General features: G+C 52.5%; 1 protein-coding gene across 1 annotated transcript in view; it reads left to right on the forward strand.

Moving 5' to 3' along the window:
• Nucleotides 1-223: 223 nt before the first annotated feature.
• WDR45B (WD repeat domain 45B) overlaps nt 224-7896 on the forward strand; it is a gene marked incomplete at its 3' end in the record, with an annotated part of 8253 nt that continues 580 nt past the window's right edge. Inside the window, exons 1-5 of the mRNA XM_010148396.1 lie at nt 224-292; nt 3658-3759; nt 4443-4530; nt 5033-5127; nt 6574-6764. Of these exons, the coding sequence (XP_010146698.1) occupies nt 235-292; nt 3658-3759; nt 4443-4530; nt 5033-5127; nt 6574-6764 (534 nt within the window). The remainder of the gene's footprint in view (nt 293-3657; nt 3760-4442; nt 4531-5032; nt 5128-6573; nt 6765-7896) is intronic.

The raw sequence follows: 7896 nt of genomic DNA on the forward strand, positions 1-7896 counted from the left end.
TGTCTAAAAGGAATATTGAGACCTTCCCACTTCCAGCAGAGGACAGCTGCTCCGAACGACTCGTACTTGCCACCACGAACAGAGCCTGCACGCGGTCTCCAGCCCAGTTTAACAGGCTGTTACCGAGTGACGCTCTTAACCCTCTACCTCTCGCTTAGTCCCTGGGTGTATCTCGCAGTTACTATATATGTGTCTGTATGTGTGCTTTTTACTACAGGATGCTTTGCATGTGGAATGGAAAATGGATTCCGGGTTTATAATGCAGATCCACTCAAAGAAAAAGAGAAACAAGGTAAAATGCTTACTATGTATGCCATGCCAGTTTGTGCTGGAAGCTCTGTCTCCTCAGTTCTTTCTGTAAGGTTCTTGGTAGCTTGTGCCGCTCCGTCGCTGGCAGGCTTGGAAGGAAGCCTGAAGAAGGGAAGGCCATGCTGGTCCCAAAGGGACAGTCGCTTCTGCCACTGCCTGGTGAGATGTTCAGGTGCCGTGAATCTGCACACACCTGGCTGAGGATGCGTTTGTCTCCCCTTCTCCCAGAGGCTGAACTGCGCGAGCTGTTGCTGGTTATTGGCAGTGGGGGAAGAGTTGCTGGCTGCGGTGGCGTTAGGTACCATCGAGAGTCGTTCGGTTCTTGTGCCGTATCTGGTACAGCAATCAATCTAACGCCTTTTTACTGGGAATCTAAACATAGCATTTCCTACGAGTAATGCACGCAAGAGCACTGTGAGCTCAGACCTCTGATGCTCCAAACTTTAGATTCACTGCACACTTAAAAACATCTGGGAGGATCTTGAGGTGATAAACCCAGTATCATGTCTTAACAGGAACGACTACATGAACTGTAGTAACAGATAGTGGGGCTTCTTTATCAGGAAGCAAATATAACCGAGTTGAAATAAGGGAAAATTAATCCTAGCCATGTGATTCTAGCCCTAAACCTAGGAAGAAAGCTGACATGCTGAACGGGTTTCCCAGCACCTCCAGCCTGTGGCGATAGAAAAGATTTAATAAGGAGAAATGTATTTGAAACGGCAATTCCTGTGCAGCCAGGCAGGCTTGCACTTCCTAGTGCTGTAAGAGATTTCAGTCACTGTTCATGCGGCCCAAGCTGAAAGCTGTTTTCTCATAGAACCATAGAATGGTTTGGGTGGGAAGGGACCTTAAAGACCATCCAGTTCCAACCCCCCTGCCATGGGCAGGGACACCTTCCACCAGACCAGGTTGCTCCAAGCCTCATCCAGCCTGGCCTTGGACACTTCCAGGGATGGGGCATCCACAGCTTCTCTGGGCAACCTGTCCCAGTGCTGAACCACCCTCTCCTGGAAGAACTTCTTCCTGATATCTAATCTAAACCTCCCCACTTTCAATTTAAACCCGTTACCCCTTGTCCTGTCACTACAGACCCTTGTAAAAAGTCCCCCCCAGCTTCCTTGTAGCCCCTTCAGGCACTGGAAGGTGCTATAAGGTCTCCCCGGAGCCTTCTCTTCTCCAGGCTGAACAAGCCCAACTCTCAGCCTGTCCCCATAGCAGAGGTGCTCCAGCCCTCGGAGCATCTTCTGTTCTCTCATAAGCGACGTGCCTTGGGACTATCATCTGTGATGGTGTGCTGAAAGGGTGAGAATTGAGGTTGAAGCCCTGCTGAGTTCCTTGCCAAAACCCCCCTGCCAGTAGCTCTGGACAGAATTCCAGGACTCCTGTCCTGACACATTTCTTTGAGCCAGACTGCCTCCAGATTCCAAGAGGTCAGGCTGTGCTGGCTGCAGAGCTACAGAGAGATCTTGTGCAGCTTCCCTGTGTGTTTGAACCTACCGGAGACAGACAGTCTCCATCCGGGACTATCCAATTGATCTCTACCCTAGCATGACACCAAGTCTCAGCTGTTACACCCGGGCTTCCCTCTTACATCCTAGCGTTGCACGGAGTTCCCTGCGCAGGCATCGCCTGCCAGCACTGTGAAGACAGTGACTGAAGTGTCTGTTCTAACACCGATCCAGAACACATGGCGCGTTCTTAACTTGTCTCGGGCTGTCGTTCCTGACTGCTCTGAGACGGTTTGTTGCCGTGATAATTCCTCTTCGTTACAAAGTCCACTGTCGTGCTTTAGACGCTTTAATGGAGTTAAGAGGAGGATCTGGTGCAGGGGGGTGGTGTCCAAGTGCGACTGTTCAGGAAGGAAACTCAGCAGTCAAAACTGCTGTTGAAGAAACCACACGGACTTGTGGCAGTCAAAAGAACGGCAGTCCGTTTCTGTTGAAGAAACCACACGGACTTGTAGGAAATCCAGGGCTTTACTGCTCCGGTATGGATCCCTTCCCAGACATCCACCTTCAGCGTGTGCGGTCATGTCCCACAGACATCCCTCACCCAGATGCGCTGCCGTGTCTAACTGCATCGCCTCCCTTGCCCTGCCCCTCGCGCACATGCCTCCGTCTCTCCAGCGTGGTGCTTCCTCCCAGCTCCTCAGACCCTCTCGCTGGTTTCTGCCAGCAGGTCTCTCTCGAGGCCTTGTGAAAGAAACGTCACCTCTTCCTCTGGCTATGAAATGGTTTCCTGGTTTCATCCACCTTTCCCGCTGCCGCCTGCCAGCGTGTGGAGTAACTGCACGGTCTCTTAAAGCAGAAGTTTGTTTTTTAACTTTGCTCACCTGCCTTGAAGGCCACAGTTACAGCCTCTGCTCCTGACAGTTCAGTCCCCTCTTGGAACGCCAGGCATCCCCCTCAGCTGTGCAAGCAAAGCCAAGTCCTGCCTCGAATGCCATCAAACAGAAAAATTCTTCTGGTATAAAACCCCCTGGTTGATATTTGTTCCTCCACCTGCACCATGAGCATGGCACCTCACTCTGCTTCCTCTGCAGCTGAGATGCTTAAAGAAAAACCCTTTTCCTTGCACTACAAAAGGGAAACTGCACCAGCCGGTCTCTCTCGCTGTCACGGCTTCCTGCGGTAGCGAGCGGCGGCTCGCTGGAGCTGGACCGTACTCCCTGCCTCTTGTAGAGAACAGCTCTAGGGTCTAGCTCAGTCACACCTACGTGCCTTTCCCTTCCTCCCTCGAATCCTCCAAGTCTATGAAGACACATCCCCCTGCAAACAAAAAGGTTTGTGCTCAGGAGTGCTGTTGGCATTTCTGCAGATGCAGAGTGAGCAGAACAGAGCAACACCAGGTCTGCAACGTGCGCGCGTGAGGGAAGGAACTTGGGCTAACTGGACGCTCGTTCTGAACACGTTTACAAGCCTGGTGTCTTACAGAAGTGACCCAGCTGCCCTGGTGACGCCGCTGCATCTCCTGTCATGCAGCACGTTTTAATGTAACTGTGAAACCTCGCTGTGTTCTCTCTGCATGTGAAAACGAGAGCTGTCCCGCCTGCGTGACAACCACGGTGATCTTCCTTGCTGTGAAAAATAAAGCAGCTGCTGAGAATCCTAATGTTAAGCATACAAACCAAAATTCCCCAAAGCCCCACCCGTTCAGTCAGATCTCCTGTCCGTCATCCCTGTCCCAGAGGATTCCCTGTTTAAGGCCGGCCAGGGCAGGGAGATGCTGCGCCTCTGAGGCGCCTGGGAGCAGCGCTAGAGAACGCCAGCATTTCTGGTAGCAGTGTTACAAATGAGATGGCAGTTTAACAGGTTCTGACACAACTAAAATACGTTTGTCTTTCAGAATTTCTAGAAGGCGGCGTTGGCCACGTCGAAATGTTGTTTCGCTGCAACTATTTAGCACTAGTAGGTGGAGGAAAAAAGCCGAAGTACCCACCTAACAAAGGTGAGTCTTGGAGTAGGTCTCACAGGTGTTCTGTGTGAAACTCCCAGACAGAACGTCTCGTGGTGAAACACCACGTCGCTGTTGCTGCCAGGCTAACGGGCAGCTGCCTGCAGTGACCTGCTGACCAAGGCTGTGCCGCCCCGGAGGTGTTCAGGGCACATGTAGACGTGGCGCTTGAGGACATGGTCTAGTGGGTACGGTCGTGTTGGGTTGATGGTTGGGTTGGATAATCTTAGAGTTCTTTTCCAACCTTAGTGCTTCTGTGATTCTCACGGGGTAACTCTGCAGAGACACTCTGGCTCAGCAACTTGAGGGAGAAAGGTCCCTGGCTGGCACGCTGTGTAGCCTACCATGCTGCTTTGGTTTTGCTGCTGTATTTCTTTGATAAGGCTCAGGGCAAACAAAAACCACCCCAATTTTCTTTTAGAAAAATGTATTTTTATTGTGAGCTTTTGTGGTTAGAGTGCTCCAGCTCCTACCTGCACGAGTCAGCAGGGAGGAGGGGGCGGGTGCGAAGGAGCTGGCTGATGCGTGGTAGCTGAACACCTTCTGGTTAGCGGGATGCCACTCTGCTTGGCTGTTGGGTGTGCCATCTTCTCAGAAGCCAGAAGTTGTTAGAGTGGAGACAGTGTGGCTCTCTGGAGATGCCTTGATGATCTGATGCAATCTCTGCACTCTTCCAGTGATGATCTGGGATGACCTGAAGAAGAAGACTGTCATTGAGATAGAGTTTTCGACAGAAGTCAAAGCAGTTAAGCTGCGAAGAGATAGGTAGGTGCAAAGATCGTGTTCTGAACACGCAGCTTGGCTTTGGAGGCTGTTCTCATCCAGTGCCAGCAGTCTGTGGAAAGAATGAGATCATGCAATTAGGGTAAAGCAGGCTTTTGGGGGCAGGCATTGGGTGTTAACAGATCACAGCCCTGGTATCCTAAGCCCGGGTGCCAAGCCTGGAAGGCTCCCTGGCCCCTGTCGGAGGGAAACGTTCTCATGTGGCTACTGCTGCCTTTTTGTAGGTGTGAAGGGATTTCAAACGGATCTCCAGAGCAAGAGCATCTTCAGCTGCTGGAGTCTGTGTGGGCAGAGGGGTTCTGCTGTACAGCTGTGGAGAAGTGCTCTGCAGCCTCACAGTTGCGTGGCTTTTGCAAGGCCATAACTCTGCGGGGAGGGGGAGAATCTAGCCGTTAAAGCAGTTGAAAGCCTTGGCAGATCTGAATCAATATGTATGTCCCCGTTTTACCCACCCCAAGTCATAGGAACGTTTTGTCTCTTTCAGGATTGTGGTTGTCTTGGACTCGATGATTAAAGTTTTCACGTTCACACACAACCCCCACCAGCTGCACGTCTTCGAAACCTGCTACAACCCGAAAGGTGAGTTGTGTGTGAGCCTGGGGAGTGGAGGGAGGGTTACTCTGCTCTTCGCGTGCTGTGTATCTTCAGCTGCCTGAATCCGGGTCACTTAGGAAGTCGCTTTGGATTGCTGCACCACAGTTGTGCCTCTTGGAGATGCTTTGGTGTTTGTAAGATGGTTGTTAAAGTCTATTAAGGCTTGGTACAGAAAAGGCTTTTTCAGGTACTCCTGTTAGAGGTTTCATTCCGTACAGACTCTTTACAGAAGGCGACATACAGCTCTTAAATGTGATGTATTTTGTGCTGAAAGCTTAATTATAAACACAGACCCTGTTAAAAGCGCATCATTCCTCTTTTCTCATGGTCTGCTCTGTTCTACAGTGTTGAGCCTAATTAGCAACCTGGCACTTTTGTTTTAATTAGCGAGGTGTGGCTGTGGGTTTTGGGGAAAGGAGCAGACGGTGTCCTGACCCAAGCCCAGTACTCGTGCCCCAGGCCAGGCACTGTCTCGTGCAGTGGTGGAGTGGTGGGAGCTCCAGGCTCCATGTGGGAGCGGTAGGGCCTGGGTTTGAGCGAAGGAAACGGTCCTGTTGCAGTAGGCTTTACTGGAAGAGGGAGGTGCTGTCCAGAAGGAGCCTTGAGAGGGAAGAGGTGAGCACCCTCCGGGGTCAGCCGCACGCTTTGGCCTAGCTGTGCGTGGCTTACGGCTGCAGGAAGATGGAGCGGAATTCTCCGTAGTGCCAGACAGTAGAACAAGGGCTGTTGGCTGTGCTCGGTGTCTCGGGAGGATCAGCGTGGGCGTTGGGAAGGTGTTTTCTCCACCAGGAGGTTGCGTTGCCCTCTGCAGAGGGTTTCACGCCGGCTGGGAGCAGGCACGGGAGGGCAGGCCGTGCTCAGGGCCGGGATGCCAACCGCCTGGCAGGGCTGGGGGCGGCAGAGGCTCATTGCTCCGCTGGCGGGGGACTGAGTCTGCGGGGATTCACCCGCTGTCAGCAGGCACCTGGGAGAGGCGGGGTCTGCTGTAAGCGGGCTGCAAAAGGAAGAGTGCCCTAAGACCCAAGTTCAGGTGGGGATGAGTGCCCGTCAGTTTTACTGACGGAGGAGAAACTGAAGCACCGCCTCTTGCCAACTGTTACCGCTTCCGGCTGCTAAGGAGACCTCTGGGGCTTCGTAGTCTTTGCTCCAACAGCCTGATGGAGCTGATCTCTGAAAACATCTGGGTTCTGGACAACCACAACTCGATCACTGGGCAATAGTGATGATGGAAAGCTAAAATCACGGGACTCCCCTACTTCCCTGTGCTCTGCACTGAGGGACGGATTGCATTCGGGTAGCGCAACCTCCATTAGAATGAAACTCTGATTTCCTACGTTACGTTTGTTTATTCTGAAGTGTTTGAGAGCTTTATTAGGGTATGGAAACTACACAGTTACTGTCTCTTGTCTTTCTTTTTTTATTGTCTTTTAGGTCTCTGTGTCCTTTGTCCAAATAGTAATAATTCTCTTCTTGCATTTCCTGGGACACACACTGGGCACGTGCAGATAGTGGATCTCGCGAATACAGAAAAGCCTCCTGTCGACATACCGGCCCATGAAGGAGTGTTGAGCTGTATAGCTTTAAACCTGCAGGGAACAAGAATTGCAACAGCATCGGAAAAAGTAAGGATGATTCCCTAACTCTGATCTCCTCTGCGTTGTAGTGTAGCAAGTCCCCCTGAAACAGGAAGTCACGTCCTTTCAGAGGGAAGATACAGAAACAGTAACTAAGTGGAAGATTTGTTGTTGAAATACGTGTTCTCAGGCTCTGTCTTTCCTGCTTTGTTGGGATATCCCAGCAGCAATCCAGAGGCTGTGCCTGAGGTAGCGTTTATGTTTTAGCTGACTGCAGGACCTTAAGGATCATTCAGTTCCAACCCCCCTGCCATGGGCAGGGACACCTTCCACTAGACCAGGTTGCTCCAAGCCTCATCCAGCCTGGCCTTGGACACTTCCGGGGATGGGGCATCCACAGCTTCTCTGGGCAACCTGTCCCAGTGCCTCCCCACCCTCTCCAGGAAGAATTTCTTCCTAATACCTAATCTAAACCTCCCCACTTTCAATTTAAACCCATTCCCCCTTGTCCTGTCACTACAGGCCCTTGTAAAACGTACCCCCCAGCTTCCTTGTAGCCCCTTCAGATACTGGAAGGGGCTATAAGGTCTCCCCGGAGCCTCCTCTTCTCCAGGCTGAACAAGCCCAATTCTCAGCCTGTCCCCATGGCAGAGGGGCTCCAGCCCTCGGAGCATCTCTGTGGCCTCCTCTGGACTCGCTCCAAGTGGTCAATATCCTTCTGCTGTTGAGGGCTCCTTAGCTGGACGCAGCACTCCAGGTGGGGTCTCACCATAGCAGAGTACAGGGGCAGAATCCCCTCCCTCACCCTGCTGCCCACACTTCTGCTGCAGCCCAGGATGCGGTTGGATTGTACGGAGAGCTTCCTTTTCTGGCGTAGGGAGAGGTCAGACTGCGGTAGGAGCCTGGGCCAACTGCCGCACCGAGCACAGCGTAAGGAAACCTCTCAAGCTCGTGTTTGGCATCAGACCTCAGCTGACACTCCCCTGATGCTCTCGCTGCTGGGCTGTTACTCGCTGGTGTGCGACTGGAGAGATGCCTCTGTGCACTGGGTGTGCACCGGGTGTGCACGGGGTACCCGCTCCTCTTCAGCTACAGAACCCCCGATGGCTCTGGCACGCACCGCGGTGTCGGGCGTAGCTCGCTCTGACCCAAGCGCGGTTTGTCATGCAGTGTGGTGTGT

The sequence above is a fragment of the Eurypyga helias genome, unplaced genomic scaffold, assembly GCF_000690775.1.
Source record: "Eurypyga helias isolate BGI_N326 unplaced genomic scaffold, ASM69077v1 scaffold44873, whole genome shotgun sequence".
Classification (NCBI taxonomy): Eukaryota; Metazoa; Chordata; class Aves; order Eurypygiformes; family Eurypygidae; genus Eurypyga; species Eurypyga helias.